At 61.5% G+C, this 27,748-nt stretch overlaps 1 protein-coding gene across 7 annotated transcripts; it reads left to right on the top strand.

Moving 5' to 3' along the window:
- The first annotated feature begins 80 nt into the window (after positions 1-80).
- Positions 81-27,031, top strand: IRF8 (interferon regulatory factor 8). 7 transcript variants are annotated; one of them, XM_075433609.1, is made up of 14 exons: positions 81-142; positions 281-356; positions 1,923-1,956; positions 2,820-2,902; positions 5,452-5,501; positions 9,061-9,135; positions 19,841-20,015; positions 21,179-21,362; positions 22,389-22,477; positions 22,968-23,079; positions 23,408-23,455; positions 23,983-24,369; positions 24,665-24,780; positions 25,888-27,031. In XM_075433609.1, exons 2-14 carry the CDS (start codon positions 336-338, stop codon positions 26,062-26,064), a joined length of 1,551 nt encoding a protein of 516 aa, XP_075289724.1. In that variant the 5' UTR covers positions 81-142; positions 281-335; the 3' UTR covers positions 26,065-27,031. The 7 variants fall into 7 exon arrangements, with proteins under 7 accessions (XP_075289724.1, XP_075289730.1, XP_075289726.1 ...); XM_075433610.1 differs by lacking the exons at positions 81-142; positions 2,820-2,902 and having other exon boundaries at positions 304-356; XM_075433611.1 differs by lacking the exons at positions 81-142; positions 1,923-1,956; positions 2,820-2,902; positions 5,452-5,501.
- Positions 27,032-27,748: the final 717 nt, after the last annotated feature.

Genomic DNA, 27,748 nt, shown 5'->3' with positions numbered 1-27,748 from the left:
CCCAAACGGCTGCGAAAGCCCCAGGGAGGCCGGGAGAGAAACCTGAGCCTCGCCACGGCCCCGGATCCTCATTTCATCCTCCCCTGCCCGGCACCAGCCGCTCTCCTCAGCCCCCTTCACCAGCCGGAGCAGCCTGCCGCGGGTAAGCGAGCCGAGTGTGCTGGGGCTCTGCATGCTCCCCTCCTGACCGCGGTCCCCTTCCTCCTGCTCACAGCAGTGGGATGCGCTGCTGGAGGGGGGCAGATCTCCCCATCTGGGATTTTTGGATGCTTGTTTGCAGGTAGCCTGGGAGAACAAGAAACCACCTGAATCCTGATCCTGGGGAGAGAAAAACCATGGGCGATGGAATGAGCAAGGTACTGGGGGGATGGCGGCCAGCCTGTCCTCCTTGGGCAGGACCTTCCTCCTGCACCCCAGGGGGATGTTTGTTCCTGGTGACCACGATGCCCTAAGTACAACCGTTTGCATCTTCCCTTTCTCATTCCCCTTTGAAACTTCAAGCACTTAAGGAGAGAAGAAAGCAAACAGCAATCCCCGGGTTTGTGTCCGAGGTGATGAGCTACATATCTGCGGGTGTGAGAGAAGTGACAGCCGGCTTTGGGTGCTCGTCCCTTGGGCGCTTAGGCCGTGGCATCAGCGTCCTCAGGGCTGACGGGGGTCCCTGCGGGGAAATCTCCTCCCCTTGCCACCCCTGGGACGTGTTGGTGCCCGGCAGCCAGGCACTGCGCGGGGGAAAATGGGTTTTTACTGCTGCTTGTTGCTCAGCCGAGCTGCGAGGCCGGTGGAGGGGATTGATTTCTGTTGGTGTCCTGAAATAACCGCGTGGTATGAGCATTCTCCAGTTTAAAATTAGACTCTGGGACAACAACAGGGAGACCAGATCAGGGCAAACTCCTGCCCAGCTCTGGTGTGATTGAACGCTGGGTTTCCCCCCCCTGCAGCCACAGCCCGACCTGCAGAGAGGCTTTTACAGCCTCCCCGATGGCACCGAGCCTTCCCGGGGAGCCTGCGCTGCCTGCGCCGGGGCTGGGCTGGTGCCGGCACGTTGGCGTTGCAGGGCCCGGCTTTGGCTTGGTGACACGCAGGGCTGGGCGTCCACCCAGCGCTGGGCTGGGCGTTTGCACCCCGGGAGCGGGCTGGGGTTCAGCCGAACGGCGGAGGTGGGCTGGACGTGACCCAGGGCTGCTGAAAACCCTTCCTGTGGCCCCTCAGACCAGGCGTCTTCTGCCAGACGGGTGCAAAGGAGTCCAGCTGGGAGCCAGCTCTTCCTTTCTGTGCCCCTGGAAACCGCTCCGGCGGGCTCTTAGACCCTGTAAACACCCCGAGCTGCCCCTTTTTCTCCTGCGTAATCCTGCAGCAGCGAGTTGGAGACCAAATTTGCATGCTTGATGGCACTTACTGCAACACCCCGGCCAGAAAAGTTTTATAAACAGCCCGAGCCTCTGCCTGCCTGTCCCCGGCTGGCAGAGGCAACCTCGGAAACTGCTGGCTGGGGGTGGCTGCTGTAGATCTGCAAACCACCCCCGGGCTGCAGCGGGGCCGGCCTCCTCCGGGAGCCGGGGCGATGCGGGGGTCCCCGCTGGAGCCCAGCCTGGGGTGGGCCGAGCTGAATCCAGCCCCCAGCACTGCCCTTCCGATGCCAACAGGACCGCGGGCAAGCCCCTTCTGTTTCTGTGCTGAGTTTTCCTGGGCGCTGCGCTCCGGGAGGGTTTGGGCTGGTGGTTTGAGTGGGCTCAGCCTGTGATGTTCGTTAGCGAAGATGATTCATTAATTAGGTGCGTGGTTTATTGTTGACCGGGGGGATTGCTGCCAGGTGCCCTGGTCCGGTTGGTACCGCGCGTGCAGGTGGACGCTCCCGCCGCGTCGCGTGCGCGTTGTGCCCGGCGCCGTCTGAGATCTCTCTCCTTTTTATCACCTCCCAGGTTGTCCAAGGGCTCTACCTCGGGAACATCCGCGGTGAGTGCCCTTCCCTGCTCCACCTCCGCGATGCCGTGGGACCCCTGGGCAGCCGGTGGGGCTGGAGGAGCCCCTCTCCTCGGGGGTCCCCCTGCCTGCTCCTGGCTGGGGACCTCGGCGCCGTCCGGAGAACCAAAGCCCCCAAAAGCCCCATCCCAGTTGCAAGTGGCCCTGTGCAGCTCTAGCCCAGGAAAGGGACATCCACGGGGAGCTGCAGTGACGGGGGGAACCAGGGATCCCCGGCGCGGCTGGAAACGTCTCCTGTGTTTACCGAGACGATATTTGCAGCAGGCCAGCGCATTATAATAATCTATATTTATAATATATATTTATAATCTCCCAAGTGACTAGCGATAGGATGAGAGGCAATGGCCTCAAGCTGTGTCAGGGGAGGTTTAGATTGGGTATTAGGACAAATTTCTTCACTGAAAGAGCGGTCAGGCATTGGACCAGGCTGCCCAGGGCAGTGGGGGGAGTCCCCATCCCTGGAGGGGTTCAAAACACGTGTGGATGTGGCACTTCAGGACGTGGTTTAGCAGGCGTGGGGGTGATGGGTTGATGGTTGGACTTGGTGGTCTTAGAGGTCTTTTCCAACCTGAATGATTCTGTGGTTCTGTGATTCTATGATTTCTGATTCTGGGGGTGGTTTTAGGAGCCCGACGAACACCCAGTGCCTCCCAGCAGGTTTTTCCTTTGGAGGAGCTGCGTGGTCTCCCTTCCCGCGCCGTGCATCGAGAGGCAGCGGGAAGGGGCTGGGGCGGGGATCTGGGGGCCGGGGGTGATGGGTGCCAGTCGCTGGTGGGTGCTCGGTCCAGAGGACCCCCCGGGAGGGCAGAAGGCTCACGTATCGCTCCCGCTGCCAGACTCGGAGGAGCGGGAGAACCTGCTGCGGAACGGCGTGACGCACATCCTCTCCATCCACAGCGGTGCCAAGCCGGTGCTGGAGGCGAGTGCCCGGGTCGGGGGCCCTGGGGGACCCCCCGGGGGGAGCAGGGGTCGGGAAGGGGCAAGGGGGGGACGCGCACACACCCTTCTCCCGACGGCTGGCGGAGCGGGGAGCAGCAGCGCTGGGTTCGCACAAAAAGAGGCTTCGGGGGGGGGGGGAGCGCGGTGTTTCTGGGTGGCGAGGCTGTCCCCGGGGGGGGGTTTAGGGCGAAGCGGTGCGTGGAGGGGGCCGGGGCCCGGCGGGTGCCCGGTGCGGCGGCGGGGAGCACCGCGAGAGGGCGGCGGCGGCCCGCGGACGGCGGCCCCGGCAGCACCGGGAGCGGGGGGGTGGGGGGGGGTCCGGAGCACCCCCCGTCCCAGGGCAGGGGGTCCCGGGCCACCCTTTGCCCCACGTCCCCTCCCGTCCCCCCCCCGGGTGCACCCCGGAGCGCTGCGGACCCCCGTCGGGTGGGGGAAACTGAGGCAGGAGGGCGCTGCCCCTGGGGTGACGCCGGAGGTGCCGGTGGGGGTCTTTCCACGCAGGAATCCCATCCGTGGGCCGGGTGGAGCCCCGCAGCGGGAGCAGCAGCCCCGCGTGGGGTCTGCGTGGGCCTCGACGGTCCTCTCGCCGCCGATGGCCGCGCAGCTTGGGCTCCATCCCGGCGTGGGACCCGCCGCCGGCTCCCAAACGTCGGGGTGCCGCAGGAGGAGAAGGGGGTGCTGGACCCTTTGGGGCCACGGTGGGCACCGAGCCCCCCAAACACCAGCTCGAGCCTTTTCCCCGCCAGAGGCGTTGAGTAACGTGGAAGGGGGAGAGGGAGAAGGAAGGAGGCTGCTAAAAATCGGTGGGGGGAAACGGCTGGGGCTGGGGCAGGGGTAGCAGCTGGGGCAGGGGCAGCGGCTGGGGCAGGGGCAGGGGCAGCGGCTGGGGCTGGGGCAGGGGCAGCGGCTGGGGCAGGGGCAGGGGCAGCGGCTGGGGCTGGCAGGGCTCGGGGCAGGGGCAGCGGCTGGGGCTGGCAGGGCTCGGGGCACGGCCGGGCGGCGAGCAAACCGCACGGCGAGCTCACCGCGTGGAGCGAGCCAGCGGGCTGGCGGAAAGGGGAACAGGAAAGGCATGGTGGGTTGAGCAATGTGTCAATCACAGCCCCGGATCGGCGACCGCAAACCCCAGCACCGTTCCCATGCGTGGCCCAGCTCCCCGAGGCGGGGTGGGGGTCCCGGCCCCGCGGGGAAGGGGCAGCCGCGGGGAGCCCGGCGGTTCGTCCAGGATCAGGGTGCGGGTCGGGGTCTGGGGAGCAGCGGGGTCCCCGTGGCTGCTCAGCTGGCTGGCACGGTGGCTTTGCCGGCACGGTGTCTCTCCTTGCCGCGGGGAGGTCGGGCTGGTGCCGGGCATGGAGGGGCACAGCCAGATTTTGGGAAGCCGCAGCCCACCATGGATCATCCCGCAAACCCTGCTGGCGTTTGCTTGCTGGTCCCCGTGCCCCTGCCTGGGGCACGGTCCCCATCCACCCCCCCAGCTCCTGCGTGCCAGGGAGCCGTGGTTTGGCCAGGGGTGCGGATGAGGAACCCGCCATCTCCGTTCTTCCCCGCACCCCGGCCTCTCCGGCAGTTTCTCCGGGCGGGGAGCAGCTGGTTGGCACGCCACGGGGAACCAGCCAAGGGCACGTTGCTGCGGCACCTCGTCCCAGTCCCACAAGGAGCTGAGGGACGGCGGGGACAAGCACGGGATGGGGCTGGGGAGGATGGATGGGGCAGAGAGGAGATGCACGGGAAAGCCCGCCCGTTCTCCTCCTCGCAATGTGGGTCTTTCCGGGACAGTAATGTCCCCACGCCCATCCCGCTCTGCCCCTTCGCTCCTTAAATAACAGATCTTCTCCCAGCCCCCCCGATTTGCCCTGGGCTGGAGGGAAGCGAGGGTGGCCCGTGGGGCTGGGCTGCGTCAGCCCAGGGGGGGCCTTTTGCCGTGATGCCACAGGGAGCTGGTGGAGATGGGGCAGCCCCCGATGCTCGGCCGTTCCAGCTCTGGCTGGCAGGATTTCCACCCATTTCGCTAAGAAATTAAAAGAAAAAGAACCCACCACCCAACTCGGATGAAAAGGATCTAATTTTAGCTCAGAACAGGGAGGATCGAGGAAGTGATGATTTAAAGCAAGGAAAGTAATCTGACCTATGCCAACATGCGGCAGGATGATTTACTGTGTATTAAGAGGGCTGAGAGGAAATAACTCATTGATGAGAGCGACTTCGTCAGTGCGTGTTCGCACACGTCTTCCTGCCGAGGCTCGCGGGTCGGGGCCCCGGGAAAGGGGTGGCTGGCTCTGGGGGGAATCCGGGGCATGGCAGCGGTGCCCCACGGCCTGGCCTCTCCTCCGGGCTGAAACTGGGGGGAAGCAGCCTGGGGCGGGGTGGATGCGACCCTGCACGGCTCTCCCGGCCTCCGGGCGATGGTACCCGAAAGCAGGCTGCGACCTTCCCCTCACCCAGGGTCAGCCGGGAGAGGGAAAAGAGAGCAAGGGGGGATTTTGTGTTTCTCGGAGGTGCCTTACTGCCGCGACCCTCTTTGCATTGCAGGACATGACCTATCTCTGTATCTCGGCCTCGGATTCGTCCAGCCAAAACCTGTAAGTCGTTTGCCATCCTTTTGCCTCCCAGGGCTGCGGTTTAGTAGGTATCAGGCAATAAATGTTCAAATTCTGCAAGGTGACGGCTCAGCTCCTTTGTGCTGCCAAAGCGTGGTATCCTTGCTGAGCTTTGCAGAAGCAGCGGTTCGTTCTCAGGCGGTAAATACATTTGTAGGGCTTAAAATCTGTTGCCGTGTGTGTTTGCAGCCAGTAAATTTAATTTTCCATCAAATTTCAGAATTATTCTACTGGGCAGGGTTGAAAACTGGGGCATTTTTTATTGGTTTAGAAAGACAACGGTTCGTGTCAGTCTTCCAGACATTCTCCTTGGAAACAGAAATACGTATTAAAATCAACATTTTTTGTCCCCACACGAAGCACAGACACTCGTAAGTCTTTAACGACGTTCTCCAGATGCAGCTGGCGAGAGACGCTGCCAGGAAGGCCCGGGCTGTCGTGGGACACGGGGCTGGGGCGCGCCGGGCGCCGGCGCTGCTGGCACCGGGGGGGTCGCGGAACCCGGCTGCTGCTTTGAGCGACGGGCGTCCATAGACCATCCCTTGCAACCAGAAAACGGGCGACTCCGAGGGGTTTTCCTCACCAATCCAACCCTAACGAGGATCGAAACTCCGTGCGCGGTGCCCGGGCCGAAGCCCGGTTGCGGAGGTGCTGGTGTGCCGGCGTCCTTGGAGCAGCCCGGGGCTGCGATTCTGCTTGCTCACGCTCCCGCTGAGCGGAAAGAGAAGCTTTACAAGAAAACCCTGCCTCAGCAAGACCTGGGTTTTTTTGGTTGTTATTTATTCCCTTCTCTCATTTCTTTGCATTCGTGGCACGTCTGCCGAAAGGGAAAAAAAAAGGGGAAAAAAAAGAAGATAAGACTGGCTGCCGGAAGGAAGACTTATTCAAGGAACTATTTTCTGCTTGTCAGTTTATGCCTTGGGTTTCACAATCCCGAACTTCATGTCCTGCAGAGGAGATGCTTGTGACTCAGGACCCCAGCGGCTCTCAGCATTACCAGGCTCCCTGCCCCGACCCCACGCTTTGAGGCTGGGAAAGCACGGGGAGACCTTTCCTCTGCCTGGCCACGTGGGGAAAAAACCCCCGTGGAGTGGGTGAGGACGGATGGGGTGGCTGAAGCGTTCACCTGCCTCCCTCGGGGATGGGTTGGGAGAGCGATGCTGGCGCGTGGAGCGGGCTGGAGGCTGGCAGCAAGCGTGCCAAGGGAGCTGGTCGTGAGAGCTTCAAGTCCTTGCAAGCAAGGGGCATCCCTGCTGGTCCCAGCGACGGGGCTGAAGTGGAGGACTGGGATCTGGAGAGCCTGGACCTGTGTAGGCAACACGTGCAGGCCGTGGGGGATGCCATCTGCTCTGAGAAGTTGAGTGGGATGAGGAGAAATCCCCTGGGACAAGCATTTGTGGGAGACCCCCCAAATGGTGATGCTCCATTTGCTATGGTGGTGGAGGTGGAGGCACGTCTGCAGCTGATGAGGAGCGATGGACCGACGTTTCCTTCCAGGGCTTAGAGGCTCAATATTTTCTGTAGGACAACATCTTCAGAGACTCCTCCATCTCTCCTCCTCTTCTCGGGCAGCAGAACCTCCTGCTACTTTTCAATACGTCCTTGGCTGGTTTCTTAGGAGGTGCCTGAGCCCTGCCCTTCCAGGGAAGGGTGAAGAGCAGCATCCCCTTCGACCCCCCTTCCAGGGCAGGGTGAAGAGCATCCCCTTCGATGGACTAGCAGGGGTGGAGGAGGTTTTGGAGGGTTCTGCCTTGTCCCTGCAGGGAAGCCAGATCTGAGCGCTGCTGGGATCGAGCCCTTGGCGAGGGGCATGGGGAGGAATAACTCCGTGGCAGCTCGTGCCTTGGCTTCTGAGAAACCAGGAAGGCTTTGCAGGCGCACGCCCACCCCATCACGCGGAGCCAGAGGAAGTCTGGCACTGGCGCCGGGGCTCTGCCAGCTCCCGCACTCGCTGCCGGGCGGCTCTGGCTTGGCTGCGCCGAAGGGACCCTCTCCTCCTCTCGAAACAGCTGGGGCTGTGTGGTCAGGGAGTCCACCAGCAGCCCAAGCTGCCCAGAACCAGGTTTTCTGCCTCAAACCCCCCCAGGGCTTGGTGGGACCGTGAGGGTGAGCAGGGCTGGGCAGCGCTTACTGCAAACAGGGGCGAGGAGCTGAATGCCTGGCTCGGCGTGGGCGCTCGGAGGTGCCCGCTGTCTTCCAGGGGGATTGGCAGTGGCTTCCAGCATCCCGTGCAGCGACGAGTGGGAGAGGTGCATCCACCGGAGCCTTCATCACTCTCCCACGAGCACCCACCTCCATCTTATCCCTACACATGGAGTTATTTAACCTGTTTTCTGGGTCTCCACACCGTCAGAAAGATGGGTGCTGCTCGTATTGCTGAGCATCCAGGTCAGAAGGGGGGAAGCACCACAGCGTGTTGCGGCTGGGCTGCCAGAAAGCCCTGGCTCCATGACCTGCCCCGTTCTGCTGTGAAACTCGCTGGTGAGGGCTGGCCTCCTCCGGCTGCCTTGCTGGCAGTTACTGGTTGTGCTTTCAGGAATGCAGGCAGCTGCCTGGGGAAATGTCTGTGTTGTTGCTGGCAGCCCTGCCTCCTGGCACCGGCACCTCTCTGTGCCCTCCCTGGGGTGGGAAGGGGCTGGAGGGGCTGCTTGGGGTGAGGAATCGTAGAATCAGAATAGTGTGGGTTGGAGGGGACCTTTGAAGGTCGTGTAGTCCAACCCCCCTGCAGCGAGCAGGGACATCTTCAGCCAGACCAGCTTGCTCAGAGCCCCGTCCAACCTGGCCTGGAATGCTCCAGGGATGGGGCATCTCCCACCTCCCTGGGCAACCTGTGCCAGTGCCTCGCCACCCTCTGTGTAACAAATGTCTTCCTTATATCCAGTTTAAATCTACCCTTTTTTAGTTTAAAACCACAACCCCTTGTCCTATGGCAACAGTCCCCAATAAAAAGCCTGTCCCCATCTTTCTTACGAGCCCCTCCAGGCCCTGGCAGCTGCTCCCAGGTCTCCCCGGCGCCTGCTCTTCCCCGGGCTGCGCAGCCCCGGCTCTCCCAGCCTGTCCTCATCAGGAGGAGGGGAAGGGACCTGCACCGTTTTGGGACCTGCAGGCAAAACACCTCAGGAGCCACCTTCTCCCTGGCCGCTTCCCCGCTGGCATCTTTCCCTCGGAGGGACCCGAGTGCTTTTGGCATCGTTTGGGAATTAGGGGTGAGCCGATGGCTCAGGACGCGGGGATGCGCATGTCCCTTGGGCACAAGGTGACACCTTGCCCTGGAGGCTGTCTCCCTGGGGTCCTCCCCGAAGTGGTTTGGCTGATGGCATCACCCTGTTCCTGATTCCTTGGGAAGCAGGAAATCCCCTGGAAAGTCTCCCAGGTCGTTTCCTTCCTGGCAGACGAAGATGAACCCCTCTGCCTTCGCTTCCCACCCCATGCTGGTGGGAAGTCCTTGAGGGGGGACACAACCACTGCTGCCAGGGTGGCCTGGTGCCCTGCAGGGGTGGGCAGCCCCCCCAGCCTCACCTCCCCGCCTCTCTCCTTGCAGGCTGCAGCATTTTAAGGAGTGCATCAAGTTCATCCACGAATGCCGGCTCGGCGGGGGAGGCTGCCTCGTCCATTGGTGAGAGCCGCTGCCACCGCCTCGGTCCCCGGTTTGTGCGGGTCCTCTGGGAGGCGGGGATGGGGTCCCGAAAATTGTCCTCGGTGTTGGGTGTCACTTGTGATGGGGAGGAAGAAGAGAAGGACCAGCGGGAGGGTGACGGGAGCAGCTCTCTGCTGCCGAGACCCGTGGGGATGGGTGGTCCACGCACCGGAACCCCGAGCATCCAAAGAGGTGGGACAGGTTAGAGGAGGGGACACCTGCCTGGGGCCTCCAGAGATGCCCCCCTGCCCATGCAGCTCCTTACCCCCCCCCACCCCACGGCTGGGGAACCCGGCTGGCACCCCATGGGTGTCCCTTGCATCCCATGGGTGTCCCCAGCCTCCGTGCCGGGATCAGCTCTCCCTGACGCTGCTCCCTCGCGCCGTCGCAGCCTGGCTGGGGTCTCCCGCAGCACCACGGTCCTGGTGGCTTACCTCATGACGGTGACCGAGCTGGGCTGGGAGGGCTGCCTGGCCGCCACCAAGGCCGTGCGCTCCTACGTCAGCCCCAACTTCGGCTTCCAGCGGCAGCTGCAGGAGTACGAGGCGACCCTGCTGCAGGAGGTGGGTCCTGCGCCCGCGTCCCCTTGTGCAGGTGTCAGCAGAGCCTGGCGACGCGCGGCTCTTTTGCATGCAGCGCTCCGCGGGGGCCAGCTGTTTGCCCCAGCTGCCTTTTGTGCGTGCTATTTATTACCTGGGGGTTTTGGGTTTTGCATACCAAAAAAAAAAAGAAAAGAAAAAAAAAGAGCGCCTAGATGTTATGTCAGCGCACTTAGAAAAGCTGTGCAAAACCCCAGTGCTTTTCTCTGGCAGCGAGGTTGGACGAGATGATCCACAGAGGTCCCCTCCAGCCCCTGCCATGCTGTGAATTTGTGGTTCTGGGGGGTTCAGTTGGGACACGTCAGGAGGGACGGGTGAGTGGCAAGTCCCCGGGGAAGGGTGCTGGGCTGGTTCCCAAGAATGCAGGGCAGCGGGAGCCGGAGGCGGAAAGGAGGAGAGGAGAGGGAGGAAGGCTCTTGCAAGAGGCTTCGGACATCTGGGCGTGCTTGGAGCTGGCTGGGCTTCCGCTGACAGCAAGTCCTCTGCTTTAGGAAGCCAGCAACAGAGAAAAGAAAGCGTTGGTGGAGAAATTCTCCTCTTTCCTTCCCAAAAAGACCCGGAGCAGCAGGTTTTAGGAGAGCAGAAGCCCTGGCTGGGTGGGTTCCCATCCCATGCGAGGGAGGAATGCCGAGCTGGAGAACGGCAGCCGGGAGCGACAGTAGCGCGTTTAATCGGGAGAGCGCCAGTCACAGAGCTCAGAGCTGCACTTTTGACCCGGAAAGCCTTCAAAAGCAAAGGGAAAAAGCCTTTAAAAGCACAACTCCCGCGCGGCTCCCTGGCTGCTCTCCAGCCTCCCACGCCGGACTCTGCTCCTCCACCCAGCCCTGGCTCCGCAGCAGAGGACCAGCGTCCAAAACTTCCCCGGGAGGGCACACAGGCCACGGCTGGACCTCTGCGAGGAGAGAGGAACCCCCAGCTTGACGTGCACAAGGCGTCTTGCAGCCCACATCACCCCTAAGGGTGGTCCCATCCCTGGAGTCAGTGGTGCCCAGCGACAGGACAAGGGGCAACGGGCACAAACTGGAGCAGAGGAAGCTCCAGCTGAACCCGAGGAAGAACTTCTTCCCTCTGAGGGTGACGGAGCCCTGGAACAGGCTGCCCAGAGGGGCTGTGGAGTCTCCTTCTCTGGAGATATTCCAGCCCCGCCTGGACAAGGTCCTGTGCAGCCTGCTGTAGGTGACCCTGCTTGGGCAGGGGGTTGGACTGGGTGACCCACAGAGGTCCCTTCCAACCCCTGCTATTCTGTGATTCTGTGATTCTGTGATTCTGTGACCCAAGCGAAGCCTCTCCATCCGCTGTAGCCACGAGCATCAGGCAGCGGCCCCATGGCAAACGGCGGCGGAGACCCGGTGGCCCCTCCGGCCGTGCCGAGCGGTTCACGGGGATTTCTCTCCTCCCAGGACAGAGCATGTGACATTGGCCCACATGTCAGCCCCTTCCCGGGTGGCGGAGGGCGCGGGCAGGCGCTGTCACATGAGGGACGCAGCCCTGCCCCGTTATCGCTGGCTTGCAAAAACACCCGCAGAGGAGGGGGGAAGATGGTCCAAGGGATTACAAAACACTCGCGGTGCCGGAGATTCCCTGCGGGGCTTCCCCCGGCCGGGCCAGCTCCCCCTGACCCTTCCCACGCCCTGGCTGCATCCCAGCACGGACTGCGATGTGGGGTTTGCTGTGCCCCCTGCTCCGTCCGAGCTATTCCTCCTGCTCCCCAAAATCCAGGGCGAGCTCAGCGGGCGCCGGACTCCCCTCCCTTTCCCTGAGACGCTGCGTTTTCATCACCGCGAGGTTTTGCTGGGGACTTTTCAAGCATTTCCCTGAAAACCCCAAAGGCAGAGCCGAGGGCGCAGGCGCTTGGCTGTGTTTTTCTGAGCCGTGGGGTTTAGCAAGAGCCGTGCTTGAAACGCCGCGCGTTGCCCGCCATCGCGGCGTCGGGGAGGGAAGCTGCGGGTGGCCCTCGTGGGCGGGCTGCTGCTGGCACGGCCCCGAGGCCGAAGGCTGGGAGCCCTGGCATTGCTCACCTGCAGCTGCGCTGGAAGCAGAGGAAGAGCCAGGATGGATGCTCCAAGCCGACCGGCCATGCCCTGCTCCCAGCTCGCCCCTCCGCCCTCCACCTCTGCAAGAGGAAGGGGCTTGCGGGCGGCGCGGGTGGGTCAGCCGAGGTGGGTGGCTGGGGGTCCCGTGGGGTGCTGGGTGCTGCGGGCGTTCACCGGCGTGGCCCGGCGCCCGCGGGACCCGATGCTGCGTGGGTCCGGCGCCTTGCTTCACGCCAGGCAGCAGCTACCTTGCTTACCTTGGCTGCGGGAGGTGACACCTTGTTCCCGTTTGTGGCTCTGAGGTGGTTTTCCCTGTGTGCGATGCAAGAGCGAGAGCATCATGACCTGAGCTTCAGCTCTTGCCGAGGATAGAAAGGAGGTTGCATGTCCCCAGTCAGCCCAGCTGCCATCCCAGCAGGCAGCAATTTGGAAACGCAGAGCTCGGGAAGCAGACGTGGGTAAAGGCAGGAGGAGAAGCTTCCTTTCTTCGTGGTTAAAACCTGGGAGGAACCGGTCAGTCCCTCTGGGAACCTCCTCCCCGCAGCTGCGGGCGAGCATCCCTCGGTGCCTCGGTTTCCTCGATCGGGAGCAGGGACCTCAGGCGGGACCCGGGGAGGCAGAAATGGGGAAGATGCTCTCTGGGGCTGGCCAGCCGGCCCCTCGCCGCGGGAAGCGTGCCTCGGGCGTGCGGCTGCGGTTTCGAGCTGGCGAGTGGTGCTTATCGGGGCTACAGGGGTAAAGAAGGAAGGAAAGGACCGAGAGCGGCGGCAGGATGGTGGGGAAGGTTAGAAAAGGAAGTCAGTGAGCGCAGAGAAGACAGGGTGGATGTGAGAGAGGGCACAGATGGGCATTCGGGTGATGGACCTGTCCCCCCCCCGCCCCAAGGTCCCCCCGTGATGCTGCCATGCCGCAGCCAGGCTGCCTTCACCCCCGGTGCCGATGGGACGGGTGCTCCGGGCCCCGGGAGAGGGGAGGAGGGCAGCGGGTTGGTGGTCAGCGCTGGAGGAAACGGGCCGTAACCACTTCTTGCTCTGGCTTTCAAAGGAAGCGCCTGGCAGCAGACGCAGGGTGCTTCCTCCGGCTCCTTCCCTCCCTCGCTGGGCGGTGGGTGCTGAGCTCGGTGGCCGGGCTGCTCTCCTCACGGAGCTCCTTTCCCCCCCGAGCAGCTGACGTGGATGCTTGCCCCAGATCCCATCCCGAATCCTCTGGGATTCGTTTCCCAGGGGCTGGAAGTCAGGCCTGGCTCTCGGGGTTCACCCCGGACAAGGAGCCTTCCTGCCCGCGGCCGTGGCGAGTCCCGCTGCCTGAGGGAGCGGATCTGGGAAATCCAGACATTCCCGGTGGAAATCCCCTCTGCCCGAGCCGACTCTCCGGGGCTGCAGGAGGGGGGATGCCGCAGGGTCACCCTCAGACTCTCTCCTCCTGCGGCTGGTGGTCCCCGTGCCTGCGGCAGCCCTGGCAGGACAGGGCTGAGCTGCCCACCCCGCTGCCCCACGTCCCGCACCTTTGCCGTGGGCTCGGTGGCTCCTGGCCTCGGGGTGCTGCCGCGGCACCCCGGGAAGCTGGACCCAGTGCGGGGGCACCTCGCCCTGGGGTGCCCAGGCTGGACAGCTTCTGGGGGCTGCCTGCCCTCTCCCCCCGGTTCCCCCCGCCGCACCCCACGCCTGTCCCAGTGCCACCCCGTGCCAGGGCTCCGACGCTCGGTCCTTCTCTGGACCCTTTGCACCTGCAGGTTTTGCATTCCTGACCCCGTGCCCTCCGTCCTTTTCGTAAGGTGTTTGGTATTGGGAAGGATTACCCAGCGCTCCTTCCACTCATCCCAGTAAGCCCTGCTTGCTGGAGCAGCCGGTTCCCAGCTCCTTCGGAAGATGGCGAAGCCCTGCCTGCTCCCCGCGAGCACCGGGGTCCTCAGTCTGGGTCCGTTTCTCACCCCAGCAGGAGCGGGAAGCGTTTCTACGGACCGTCTCTCGCTGCCCAGCCATCTCCGGACCTCAGCCCGCTGCCAGCTGGCCACCGGCACGCTCCTGGCCACCGGCACGCTCCTGCCACCGGCACGCTCGTGCCGCCGGAGCAGCCTTCGCTGCTGCGATGCCGGGGGGACGAGAGGCACCCCCCAGCCGCCCGGCAGCGAGCCAGGCGCTCGCGGACAAACCTGCCTCGGCTTGCGAGGGCCGACGCGGCCGAGCAGCTTGCGGCAGCAAGCGCAGCCCCTTCCCGCGCTGCCGCGGCGGGGGGAAGGCGCGGGGAAGCTTCGCTGGAATTCGGGCGCACGAAGAGCAGCAGCAGCCTCATGGCAAGGAGCAGTAAATAAAGCTGCCGTCCCGGCTGCAGCCGGCGTGGGAAGCTGAGGGTGCTTCCAGGTGTCCGGGTCCGTCTGGGCTGGGCTGGGGACGTGGGGAGTGCTCGCCCGGGGGGGAACCCGTCGGTGTCTCGTGCGACGCGGTTGTGTCGCCCGGCGCGTGAGCTCCTGCGAAACCGGGACCTTTCCGCTTGCTGCGGTGGCTGGGGAACCCCGGCCTCGCCCGAGGCCGCGGCTGGGAACCCGCGCTGGGGCTGCTGCGAGCCCCGGCTCTCGAGCTGGCGGTGCCCCCGCCTGCGGTGACCCTGACAACCTCTCTCGGCTTTGTCCTGGCAGTACCGCGCCTGGATCCGCCGTGACTACGGCAGGAACCCGTTCAAGGACCAGGAGGAGCTGCAGCGCTTGCTGGCCGGGCAGAAGGAGCCGCAGCTGGGGAGCAGGGACTGCTCGGGGACCCACTCTCCAGCTCCCACCCACCCGCTCCCCGACCACGCGGGTGGCACCCGCAGAAGCAGCCGGATGCACAGATGAGCAGCCGGGTCTGGGGCGTGGAAAACTCCGTGTTCCTTTCGCCAAGCGCCCGCGGGGTTCCTGCCTCGGGCAGAGAGCGGCCAGCGCCGGCCTCGCCTGTGGGCTCCAGGGCTGGAGCGAGGGGGTCAGGACTCGCAGACCCTCCCCTCAGCTGTCGGCTCCGTGCCTGCCTCTGGGCAAGCTGATTAACTGGTGGCAGCGTCCTGCTCCGTCCCGTCCCCCCCACTTTTCCACCACCCAGCAAGCCCCGTCCCTCTCTCCAGCAGCGCGGCGCGCGGGCACTGCTCCGGCAGGGCACGGGGATGCCAGCGCAGACCTTGGAAAGCCAGGGCGGGGGGAGATGGGGAGAGGTCGCCTTGCTCTGCGCTTTGCAGCGAAGCCGGGGGCTGATGCAGCCTGCGAGGCTGCCCCACGGGGGGAGGGATGGGTCCCGGGGTGTGGGTGGGCTGCCAAGCCCCGCTGTCACCCCGTGGGTTGGGGAGCGGCTCCCAGGGCTGCAGACGCCCCATGCCAGGCTTGGACTGTCCTGGTCCAGCCTGTCCACCTGGCATTTTTCTGAACCCAGCCCCCGGGGAGGGGGGAAATCCAGCGGTGCTGGAGGCTGCCTGTCCCCGCCGTCCCCATCCCCGGAGCCAGAGCGGTTTTGGGTTTCCCCTGCCGCCCGAGCTGGATGTCCCTGGTTGCAAAAGAAGCCAGTTGCTCGACTGGACTCAGTCAGCCCACAGACCAATTCGACGCTGTCCCTCTCCGTCAGCCTTTTTACGGTTGAAAGTTGGTGACCATCTCCCTTTTTTCATCCCGAGCTCCCACGGTGCGTTTCCAAGGCACGGGCTTCCTCTGCCAGGACTCCCCACATCTGCCCCACTGCGGGGTCCCAACTCATCGACACAGCCCTTCTGCGTTGAAACCTTCAGCTCTTCCACGCCAGCCTGGCCTTTTGCTATAAATACCTTGCTCAGCTTCTCAAAAATATCTGTTCTGCAATCCATTTTGAGAAAAAAAAAAAGGCGCTTAAAATATCTCTAGGAATTCCCTTAATGATTATTTCTGGGTACTCTGAGTGTGACAGTGTTGGGGGTCACTCATCCAGTTCCTAATAAAGAGGAGGGTGATTAAAACCGGGAGGATGGCTGGTCCTGATTTGCGGTGTTCCTGGTGGGAACGGAGGGATGGACTGACGCGACCGCTCCGCCGCTGCGTCCCGTTTCATATCTTCTTGATGAGAACCACCAGACAAATTAAAAGTTTTAAAGACTCAGTGTTTAGCCATAATGTGCAAGATCCCTGGGGAAAAAAAAAAAAGTGGGCTTTTCCCTGCCCTTTTAGGCTCAGGAAAGGGTCCCTGTGTGGCTGTTACGCTGCATGGAGGTGCGCGGCGGTCAGTGCCTGCAGCACACTGCGCGGAAGAACGCCCCGAGCAATTAGTGAGGTCAAGGACCATAAATGCTGCTGGCGGAGCGGGCTGGAGGGAAGCGGGGCAGACCGGGTCGATACGGGATTTAACGCCTCCGTTATCGTTTTGGGAAGCAGAAAAATGGAACTTGTGCACAGGAAAAAAAAGAGAAGAGCGTTGGTTTCTGGTGTCAACAGGAGGTCGTCGGAGATGGGCGCTAAGCGGAGATCAGACCTGCAGCAGGTGGGACGACCTCCGCGGAGCGCTGCCGTCCCTCCGCCTGCGCCAGCCTGCATGGCCGGGCCCCTTCCCGTCCCGCGGCCGGGCGTCCCGGGGCTCGGACATTCCCCAGGGAACAGCGGCTCCAAAGCAGCTGTTACCCCGGGAGAAATCCCCTGGATTCTGGGAATCACAAGGGATGCTCACCGTCACCTGCAGCACTGCCCACGCCTGCCATCACAGCCACAACCCTTGCCCAAAAAGCACCTCCTAAGCCCAATTTCTCCCAAATTTGAGGGGTGTCCCGGGCAAATATATATATTTTTCCACTCCGGCCTACATCAGTGGGAGCTGTGGTGGCTTTAGGATTTCTGGGCACTGGTAGGCAAGGCCTGAAGCGGGTAAAACCGGGCTAATTCCCACTTCTTTGTACGTTGCGAAGAGCTCCACGCGCTTCGCTGCTCAGCTCTCCGGCGCCGCGTCAGCCCTGGCGACAGCCCGGTGGCCCTGGCACGGGGAAGCGGGCACTGCGAGGTGTGACCCAGCCGCCCGGGGGCTGCTCGCACACCGGGGAACGGTTTGCAAGAAACCCCCCGGCGCGGTGCCCGCCCCAGGGCGTGTTTCGCGTTTTCCCTTGCCAGCCGCCGGCAGGGCTGCGGGGATCCCACCGCTGCCAGCGCCGCGAGCGGCTGAAAAACCCATTTTAAGGGGGTCTTTAGTTTATCCTCCTCCTCCTGGGATCCCGCTCTCCCCAGGGGACTGAGATTTTTGCTGTTCCAGGATGCCCATGAGGTTGCGGAGCCAAAAATGAAGCCGGAGGGGATGGAATCACCCACTGGCTGCAGGGTCGCAATCAGTCTCCAGCGCGCTGGGCTCCGGAGGGGACGCAAAGGTGCGATTACACGAAGCCTCGATAAAATATCTCCAATTTTCCAGCACTGTTACAAAAGCAATGATTTTTTACTGGGGAGGTCTCTGCCCGGCGCGGGGAGGTGGGACCGCTGAGGCGGGTTACGGCGATGCAGCCCCTCCCTGCAAAACTTCCCTGGTTTCTCGGTAAAATCAGACAAAGCCATTTCCCTCCTGGCCGTACGCGGTTGGAAAAGACGTTTGTGGCCTCCCCGGAGCTCGCGGGGGTCTGGCCGGGAGCAGCCGGGCGGTTGAAGCCAAGGGCGAGCACAGCCGTGATTTATTAGGAAGGAGAGCGAAGGCGGAGTGCCGGGATCGTTAGCTGGGTGCCACCATCTGCGCGGCTCCCAGCGTTTCCCAGTTCTCCGTGTTCCCCACAGGGGAGGGATTATGGGGTTTTTTTCCAAGAAATGAGTGTGTAATCTGGTAATCCCCAAACCCCCTCCGCGTTCGGGCTGCAGCTGGTCCTGCACGCTCTGCCCCGGCTGGCGGCCCCGGCTGCGCACGGGCAGCGAGGGCGGAAGGAGCCGGGGCCTGGGGCTGAGCTGGGAGGGAACTGGGAACTGCCCAGGGATGGGATGGACTGGGGACGTTGGTCTGGAACTGGGGAGTCTGGTCTGGGACTGGGGACACTGGTCTGGGACTGGGGATGGACTGATATGGGACTAGGGAGGCTGGTCTGAGACTGGGGTTGGACCCATCTGGAACTGGGGATGGACTGGTCTGGGACTGGGGATGGACTGGTCTGAGACTGGGGAGACTGGTCTGGGGCTGCGGATGGACTGATAAGGCATTGGGGACCCTGGTCTGGGACTGGGGATGGACCGATATTGGACTGGAGAGACTGGTCCGTGACTGGGGATGGACTGATCTGGGACTAGGGAGGCTGGTCTGGGACTGGGGATGGAGCAATCTGGGACTGGGGACGGAGCGATATGGGACTGGAGAGACTGGTCTGGGACTGGGGAGACTGGTCTGGGGCTGCGGATGGACTGATAAGGCATTGGGGACCCTGGTCTGGGACTGGGGATGGACTGAGAAGGGATTGGGGACACTGGTCTGGGACAGGGGCCACTGGTCGGGGGATGGACTGGTCTGGACTGGGGGAGGCTGAGCTCAGCCCGGGGAGGACGGAGCGCGGGGCAGCACCCGGGGTGCTGCGGCCCGGGTCAGACCCCGCTGGGTGGGCGCTGGGTAAGCCCCGCCCCCGGCCCCGCCCCCACCCCCGCCGGCTGATTTCTCGGAAAGGCGCGAGCTTCAGAGAAAGCGCCTCCGGCCGCGCGCGCCGCTCTGGGCTGCTCCTCATTGGCCGGCCGGAGACAGAGCCGGCCCCCCATTGGGCAGAGCGGGAGCGCATCTCTGTGTTGGGGGGGTGCGGCTGGCGGTGGGCGGCGAGGGGGCGTGGTCGGCGGCGGGCCCGCCCTCCCCGGGCCGCTATAAAGGGCGGGCGCGGGGGGCGGTGCGGGCGGTGGCGCGGAGCGGCGCGGAGCGAAGGTACCGGGGCGGGGGGGGTCGCGATCCCCGCGGCGCCTCCGGGGTGGGGAAGCGGGACCCTCGGCCCCGTGCGTGCGGGGTTCGTGGGCGCTGCGCGTCGAGGCGAGCCCCGGGGGTGGGGGGCTGCGGGCTGCCCGCGCCCCGTGGGGCGGGGAGGACCCCCGGCTGCGTCCCGTGGGTGGGTGCCGGCTGCAGCGTGCAGGGGGAGCGGAGCCCCGGCCCCTGCCAGCGGCGGGAGCAGGGTTCGCAGAGAATGGGTTCGCTGGAGGAAGCCCCCGTGCTGGTGAGCGTGGCTGAGGGTCTCTGCGTTGGCGTCACTCGGCGTTGGGCGCGGGAGCCTGCGGGGAGGCTCTGCGGGTGCCCCCGTCCCGCTGGGAAGCGGAGGAGGCTGGAGGAGGGCTGGAGCCCGAAAGGCCTGGAGCGCTGAGCCTGGGGCTGCTGGGCGCTTCTGCCAGCCCACCGGCCCCTGAAGCCCCTGCGGGCCTTGCCGTGGAGGGGATGGGACGCGGGGGGGGGGTTGAGCCTGGCGCTCTGCTTCCAGCTGGGCTGGAGAAGCTTTCTCCAGGGTCCCGGGTGGAGTCACCCAGCGGTTTTGGCTACAAATGACCTGAGGTCCCCCCAGCAAGGGTGGTCTGGCTTCACCCCGCTCCGTCCCGGTGTCGGTCCTGTGTCGGTGAGGGGTGGTTGTGCGGCCCCATCCCTGCGGTGACTCGGGGGGCTGCCGGACCCGCGCCTGCTCCCCCAAACTGCCGCCTCCTCTGGGGCAGACCCCTGTGCTGGGGACAGCGCTCGGCCAACGGGGGTCTGCCCCGACGTGGCTTGTCCCAATGTCACCCGCTCAGGTGACAGCACAGCTTTAATCCCCATCCCCATCCGTCTGCTTCCTGCGTGACTTCTCCCACCGCAGCAAACCCAAACAAGCAGCGCCAAGGCCGCCCGTTTCGCAGAGCGGAACTCAGAGCCGGAGGGAGAATTTGTAGTAATTCGGAGGAAATCGCCGTGATTTCTTTCCCTGGGGGGGATTTTAATGTACGGGGGGGCTGGCATGCGGGACGCGCAGAGCCGCCGAGAGCGGCTCGCCTCAGCGGGCAGCGCCAGGACCAGCCGCGCACGTCCCAGACCGGAGCGCGGCCCGATCCCCTGCACCCCGGGAGTGGTGGGAAGGGGCTGGGGGACCTAACGGGGCTTGGACCTCTCCTCCATCCAGGATGTGCGACCGCAACGGCGGGCGGCGGCTCCGGCAGTGGCTGATCGAGCAGATCGACAGCGAGCTGTACCCCGGCCTCATCTGGGAGAACGAGGAGAAAACCATGTTCCGCATCCCGTGGAAACACGCGGGGAAGCAGGACTACAACCAGGAGGTGGATGCCTCTATTTTCAAGGTAAGGACAGATGGTTAATGCCTTTCTCGACACTTCCTGGGCTCTGTGATGCTGGTGTTTTTCCTTACTGATGGTCCCACTGGTAGGAGATGTCCATGTTCTGTGGGTTTTGCATCTCTGACCCTTGCAGCAGATGCTTCACCCCACAGTTGGTCTCCCAGGCTCTTTTTTTGGGGTATTTGTTCCTTTTTTGCAAAACGTTGCTACCAGTTTTAGGTTTGTTTTCAGCATGTTTGAATTCTGGTTGGACATGAGGAGGAGCTTGGCGTGCTCCTTTTGACCTGCTCTAAACTTATCAGGCTAGTCTTGAAAAAAAGGCTGGATTCACCAAAAAAACCCAGAAGACTTTGCAGGAGGGAAGGAAGTTTTGGATTTCACTGAAGGGGGAGGAGGGGAATTTCCAGTTTTGGGAAAAACTGGAAAATTCCATCCCAACCCAAAAAGGTCAGGCTCTTCCCCAGGAATTCCCTTCCCTCTGCCTCCGCATCCAGACATCTGTACCGGTGAGCGAGTTCACTTTCTGGGCAGTGACAGCTGGTTTGGGAGCCTGAGTCATGGGAATGGCATTCAGTTCAGCCATCTGAAAATATTTAATTCTATATACAATAACTAAATAGGTATGTTGAAAAAAATAATACATATTTTGCAATCTCTATTCAGTGGTAAAATGTGTTCTCCCACCAAGAGCACAAGTAATGTTTTGATTTTAAAAAGAAACCAGCTTGCACTCATTAGTCAGGAGCTGGAAAAGGAGGTTTGCTGTGATTTTTGAGGTGTTACCGGGTGATTGGGAACACCACTGTTCCAGCAGTGATTTCCCACGTCCCCAGCAGCTCCTGACCTGTCGATGCAGAGCTGAAGCCACATATCATGACCTTGACCTCTGCTTTTTAAAACCCGGGTGCTGCAGCCCTGTCTGCGCCCGGGTGCGTCGCTGGGGCAGGTGGTGCTGCTCCGCACCCAGGTGTCCGTCCCCACGTGTGTCCGCAGTCGAGGAGCGAGACGATGAGAACCCTTGGGATGGCTGAGAGGGCACAGGGGGCAGAGAGGCGGGGAGAGCAAGGTGCGAAATGCTCTCTGCAGCCCCGGCTCCTTTGGCCGGGGGGCTGAGGGGCTTTGCAGAGCTCACGTGGAGGATTTTTTTTTTTGTTGCATTGTTTTAGGCCTGGGCTGTTTTCAAAGGCAAGTTCAAAGAAGGTGACAAAGCGGAGCCGGCCACGTGGAAGACGCGGCTGCGCTGTGCTTTGAACAAGAGCCCTGACTTTGAGGAGGTGACAGACAGGTCCCAGCTAGACATCTCTGAGCCCTACAAGGTCTACAGGATCGTGCCGGAGGAGGAACAGAAGTGTGAGTGCCCCAACACGGGACTGACCCCTGGGCGCGGGTCGGTCCTGCGAGTGACCGCAGGCTTCTGCCGCTGACCTAGATCTGAGTGGAGCTTCCTGGCCAGATGCTGCTGGGCTGTGATGCTTTGCTTGTCTTGCTTTGCAGAAGATGTCCCCTGTGTCACCGCGGTGGCAGGGAGGGGAGGAGGGAGGACAGGCTTTTTGCTGTTCCCCTGAGCAGCTGCTTAGGAAATGGGGGATCGCTGCAGCACTGCATGACCTTCCATCCTGTAAGGATGTCATAGGGGCCCATCCAAAATCCTTCCCCACCTGGGGGTGTAATTGAGCCCCAACCTCTTGTCCTCATGCCATCTGCCCTGGGCAGAGGACAGGGAGCTGCAGCAAATCCCTGCTCTCTTGCCAGCAGTGATTAGAGTCGCAGTAATTTCTGAGAGCAGCTGCTGCTGCGACGTCTGGCGCAGTGCAGCTCGCGCTAAGTATATCTCTGTGGTTAGGCGTGTGTGTGCTGTTTTCCTTTTTTTTAAAGTAAAAAAAATCGTGAAAAAAAAGAAAACTCGCTGTCAGGAAACCTGCCTTTAGCATCTCGGTCTCCTCCAGCCATGTTCACACGGGGCGCGCCGACGCTATGCAAATGGCAGCGCAGGTTCCCACCGGCAGCACGACCGTGCTCGGGGTGGCTGGCTGAAAAAGGAGAAGCAGCAGCCCCCATCTCTGGGGTGCTCGGAGGAAAACCGACCCTCTGCTCTAGCTCTGCCTCTGCTACCAGCTGGATTTTTTGATTCGCCTTGCTGCTGGTCGCTGTGCACTGGGGCGATGGATTGCAAACTGGTTTTTGGTCCTGGAAAGCAGCTCTGGGTGGAGCTGGAGGGGGCTGCGAGCCCTCCCGAGGTGCTGTTACGTGGCTCGGCTCTGCTGTGGTTCTCGGTTTCATAACTTTCACGGGGCAAAGGGTTTCTAAAACCCAGTGATGAGATGAGCTGTGGCAGGGGGGTGAGTGTGCTCACTGCATCCTGGCCTCTCCTTCCAGGCAAAGCGGGCATTGCCAACGGGAGCAGCCTGAATGACGTCACGGAGATGGACTGCAGTTCCTCTGCAATCGATGACCTCATCAAAGAGGTGAGCCCTCACCGTGGCTGCAGGGCAGCTTGGCTGGAGGTGGACAGATGGCAAGCAGTCGCCCAAGAAAGTGCTGCCATCCTAAAATTCAGGCTGCAGAGCTCTGTGGATCGGCCTGGCGAGCGATGCCAGGTTTCGCAGCTCATGCACCTCAGCCAGTGCTGGGCGGCTGCTGGTGACGAATGGCTCGTGCTTTTGATTTGCATCCAGGTGGGCAAGACCTCTGCTGGGGGTGGAGGCCGGTTCACAGCTCTGTTCCCCTGCTCAGCTGCGTCACCTTGGGCTGCTTCTGCGCAGTAGCTCTCGAGGGCGTTATTTGAGTGTACGGGCTGGCAAATGCCAAACTTGCTCTATCTAACCAAAAAAAGTTCACTGGCATCGTGTTGGCGTTGCCATTTGGACCCTCTCTGGGCACTGCAAGTGTCTCCGCAGGGCAGCGGCTGCCCAAGGCGCCAGACCGGCTCTGATCTCAGTGTCTGGTCTCACACAGCCCCCCTGCGTAGATGAGTACCTGGGGATCATCAAGAGAAGCCCCTCACCGCCCCAGGAGACCTGCAGAAACCCCCCGATACCCGACTGGTGGGTGCAGCAGCCCAGCCCCGGTGAGTACCTGGCAGCGTGTGCAGTGGTCAACGGGACCGAGCTTGGTTTTGTCTGGGGCAGAAAAAACTTACTGTACAGCAATGGATAATGGACAACAGCTGTATTTTATCTTCCTTAAAGAATGCTTAAAGTACTAATTATGACCACTGTGGTTGGTAGCTGGCACCCAAGAGTGCATTGCAGGAGATCAAATCCATGTGGGAGTGTTTGCTGGCATCTCTTGTGCGGGAGCTGGGAAGACTGGGGGGGTTGGTGGAGGGGAGAGGGGGGCATCGGGGTTTGGGAGCTGGGCACGTGGGCTCAGCTTGGCTTTCCCTCTGCCCCCAGCGTTGCCCCTGATGAACGGATACTCCGGCTATGAGCAGCATCCTTCGGGTAAGGCAGCTCCCCTGCTCGGTTGTGGACTGTGGCCATCAAAAGCCCTTCTGGGGCTTGGCCTCCTGTGTGTGTGGTGGTGGAAGGCAGCTCTGACTCTGCTCCCTGGCTTGGGGGAGGCTTTGCTCTGGGTTTGGGAGGTCCCACGCGCTCTGGAGCATATCCGCAGGGTTTTTAAGTTGAGCAGGGACACATCCTGCCTGGTGTCCTGGGACTGTGGCCCTGGTGTGGGGGGCTGCCTTGGGGTGCTGGGATCAGGTGTGCCTTTGGCAGGAGGAGATCTGCCTGCAGCACGGGAAGTGTGGAGCAAAGGCAGGAGGAAGGGGTCCAGTATCGGGAGCTGTTGCTTGCTGGTCAGTGCTGCTACCAGGCTGAGTGCTGGAGAAGATGCCTTCTAGGAGGTCTCCATCAAGTGAGACGTGCTCCCAGGAAATCTTGCTGCTCTCGTGGGGTTTGGGTATTGCAGAGAAGAGCAGGCAGGGTTTGTCTTCTGCTGATGGGTGGTGTATGTGCCCGTCACCTCCCAGGTTACTCCCAGATGGTGATCAGCTTCTACTACGGCGGGAGGCTGGTGGGCCACATCACCACCTCGTGCACCGAGGGCTGCCGGATCTCGCTCAGCCAGCCCTCCAGCCATGGTGAGAAGATGTACGCCCCAGACGCCCTGGAGCACGTGCGGTTCCCCTCAGCTGATGCCATCCAGAATGACCGCCAGAAGCAGATCACCAGGAAGCTCTTTGGGCACCTGGAGAGGGGTGTTCTGCTGCACAGCAACAAGCAGGGCATCTTCATCAAGAGGCTGTGCCAGGGCAGGGTCTTCTGGAGCGGGAACACCATGGTCTACAAGGACAGGCCCAACAAACTGGACCGGGATGAGGTGGTGAAGATATTTGACACTAACCTATTCTTCAGAGGTTTGTAGGAGCATTCTCATCTTTCTCTTTATCCACTTGGTGGGGTTGAAAGGGTAGAGGCCTTCTGCCTTGGAGCACTTTGAAGTTATCACTGGTGAAGTTATCGCTTTGAAGTGCTCTGGACGAGTAGCTGATGCTACCAGATCTAGGCAGGAATAACCTGATGCTTTCTGTCATTTGGCAAATTCCTCCCAGTTGGAAGCTTTTCATGACAGGGTTGGCTTCTCTTGAGCCCAAAACTGCATGGCAAAGGCTTGCAGCAGGCAGCTTCCAACTGTTCCCCCTCCCCTTGTAGAGCTGCAGCAGTTTTACAACAACCAGGGCCGCTTCCCGGACAGCAGAGTCATGCTGTGCTTCGGAGAGGAGTTCCCGGACACCGTGCCCCTGCGGTGTAAGCTCATCCTTGTCCAGGTATGGAGTGCTGCCCTTTGGAGCTCTGCTGCTGGATTCCCCCCTCTGTCTGGACCCCGTTGCCCATTTCCCTCATGAGCAGGGCTCTAGCTTCAACGCCTGGAGCCACAGACCGTCGGGGTGCCTGAGTTGGTGGGGTGGCCGGTGTGGCATGAGTATCAGCTTATCCCCAGTCTCCTGGGAGGTGCTTGGGCTGCTGCTGGTCAGAAACTCTTTAATCTGGGTAGATCATGTTTGCAGACAAAGCTCCCAAATGGCAAAAGCTTTTCTAAATCATGAGGAAATCTGTTCCTACTGTTCCTGCCTCTCGGCACTGGAACCTCTGCCTTCTCCTGTGGGAAGTGAGGGAATAAATCCCTGGAACTGGTTGCGTTAAGGGGCAGCCTCAAGCTGAGCAGCCAACAGATGTCATAAATGACTGTGGTGGACAGCAGTGGGGCTGGGAAACCCTTGGGAAGGTGAAGGATGGAATGGGATGAGAAGGGTAATCCATGTGGCTCTGGCCAGAAACTTGTCCCTGGAGAAGCTGAAGCAATCCTGGGATTTCAAATCCTCTGGGCAACGCATAGGGTGTTTCTGGAGTCTGCACCCAGTGTGGGACCCCTTGGGCCAGCAAGGCGATGGCAGCAGGGATGTGGCATGGAGGGTACAGGGAAGGTGTTGCATCCACCCTTGAGCAGGCAGGGACCCACCAAGTCTGTGAGGTCCCAGAGGGGGTTTTACACGTTCAGAGACCGGTCCTACACCTTCCTGCACAACTTTCTGGCCTGGTCACATCATCTTGCCTTGCGTGCCTGCACCGGAGGATGACTCTGCATGTGCTGGGACATCCCCCAGGCTGTCCTCACCCCCTCATAGTTCTTCTGGGAGAGGAGCTCTTGTGACTGCTCCTTTTCTCCTAGATGTGCTTGTGCCAGGGTGGCCTGTGGGGTTGGACCTGTTGGCCTGGCAGGACCTGGCCCCCCAGGTCTGTTTGGCGCAAAAGCTCTGCTGTGTCTCTGCCACCCCATACCCTGCTGCCTGGGCTAGTGGAGGTGGATGCCAGCAGTGGGAGATGCCCAGAGAGGTTCCTCTTCATGCAATGTCTTCATGACTCTTTTTGTGTAGGTGGAGCAGCTGTGTGTCAGGCAGGTGGTGGAAGAGGCTGGGAAGACCTGCAGCAGCAGCCCCATGCTCCCCATGGCTGATGAGACGCAGCATGACCAGGTGTACAGGATCTTCCAGGACATCTGTGCAACGCACCAGCGGCCGCTCTTCAGAGAAAACCAACAGATTGCCGTCTGAGCCCCCTGCTCTGCAGACAGTGTGGTGCTTCAGGCTGAGCTAGACCCAGTTTGGTCCCGTTAGTGCCTAAATTCTTTTTGGAAAGTCTGGTTTTTGTTCTGTGCTTTTTCCAGTCCGGAATCTGTATAAATACGGCAGTAAAAATTGCTGTGGGAAAGTAGGTTGGATGCTCAGTGTCTGCCCCACAGACGTTTACTGATAAAAATGACTTTTGTGCCGAGCAGGGTGGTCCTCGTGCTGCTGTCTGTAGCTAATGGCAGGGGGAGGAGGCAGCGCCGGAGCTGTGCAGGAAGGTCGGGGCTGGGGGTGCTCTGCGTTGCCTCTGTTAGCGGCCGGTCAAGCAGAACCCGAAAGCAGCAGCTGTAGCGACCTGCGGCTCAGACCTCGCTCAGAACTGCGACTTGGTAGGAGGTGACTCTTGAAAGAGCCTTAAAATGCTCAAATGTAAGAAATTCTTTCCAGAAATCAGCTTTTTTCCCCAGAGTCCTGCTGATGGAGAAGATATGCCTTTCAAAGAGGGCCTTCTCCAATTCTTTATTTTTGCTGTAAGGTTTAGATGTCTGTCTACCAAAGTATTCTGAAACTTGGAAACCAATGCAGAGATTATATATATAAATGTCGAATATAAGCACTTAAGAATTTTAATGTTTCCTAACTAGAGACAGAGTTTATATAAATATATATCTTTAATTTTAAAGATTGCAGCATAGTGTGAATAGGTTGGCTTCACCCTCCCAAACGTGTGTGTGGGTCTCTCCCAAGCGTGACCAGGCAGCGGCACCCATGTGTGAATCCTCACTCACACGCTTCGTGTGCACCAGCACCGGGGAGCTGCTTGGGCAGGGGCCTTGTGCCTCGCAGCTGCCCCGAACCAGGACTGCACGTGTGTGCTCTGACGCTGCCTATTTATTTTATGCCTGAGGTTTGTTTTATTTTTTTTGTAATTTTTTTATCTTTCTGCAATTAAAGTGCTATATTTTGTATTTCTCTTGCAATGTGGTTTTTGGTTGCAGTGAGTGGGGTGTTCGGTCTCTGGTGGGGAGAGCCTGGTGTCTCTGCCTTGCTCCTGCCCTGGTCTTCCTTGTGGTGGGGTCTGTGGTGGGGAGAGCCTGGTGTCTCTGCCTTGCTCCTGCTCTGGTCTTCCTTGGGGTGGGGTCTGTGGTGAGCCTCTGCTGTCACCTCCCTGCTGCTCTGTAACTGCCTGACTTCATCGCTGGGGCAGGAGAGGAACCAGCCCAAATGCTGTAACACGATGGAGGGAGGAAAAGGGTGTTGCTTGTTGGGCCTTGACTGGAGGGAGCATGAAGATAGGTCCCTGCTCCTCTGCTGCAGTGTTGACCTGGACTGTGGAGCTCCAAGGCTGTGGCATGGGGAGGCGGTTATTTATGGTCCTGCTCGAAGACATGCTGTGGTCCCTTCCCCCTTCAGTGCCTGGTGGAACCTTTCCCCGGTCTTTGCCTTCCAGCTTTCTCCACTTTCTAGTGGAGGTGGGTGGTGTCTGGGGAGAACCAAGGGCCAAAAAGGAGCATCTGCCTTGGTCAAACATCAAAGTCAATGTCACAGCAGGGGAGGTCGAGCATCTGCCCCCTCACCTGCTTTCATTTCAAGCCTGTCCAAGAGGCTCTGGAAGGGGGTGTGGGGACACATGACTGTGCTTGGTCTGTCCCCTTGCCCCCTGTGAAGA

This window comes from Opisthocomus hoazin, chromosome 12 (assembly GCF_030867145.1).
Source record: "Opisthocomus hoazin isolate bOpiHoa1 chromosome 12, bOpiHoa1.hap1, whole genome shotgun sequence".
Classification (NCBI taxonomy): domain Eukaryota; kingdom Metazoa; phylum Chordata; class Aves; order Opisthocomiformes; family Opisthocomidae; genus Opisthocomus; species Opisthocomus hoazin.
Note: the sequence above shows the minus strand (reverse complement) of the source record. Positions and strands in the feature narration are given on the sequence as shown.

What these genes read in the sequence shown, in the direction of transcription:
- IRF8 (XM_075433609.1), top strand. Translation starts at nt 336, where the DNA reads ATGGGCGATGGAATGAGCAAG. An exon ending in GGAGGCTGCCTCGTCCATTG is followed by an intron (nt 9,136 to 19,840) that starts GTGAGAGCCGCT and finishes TCCTCCATCCAG; the next exon opens with GATGTGCGACCGCAACGGCG. An exon ending in TCGATGACCTCATCAAAGAG is followed by an intron (nt 22,478 to 22,967) that starts GTGAGCCCTCAC and finishes GGTCTCACACAG; the next exon opens with CCCCCCTGCGTAGATGAGTA.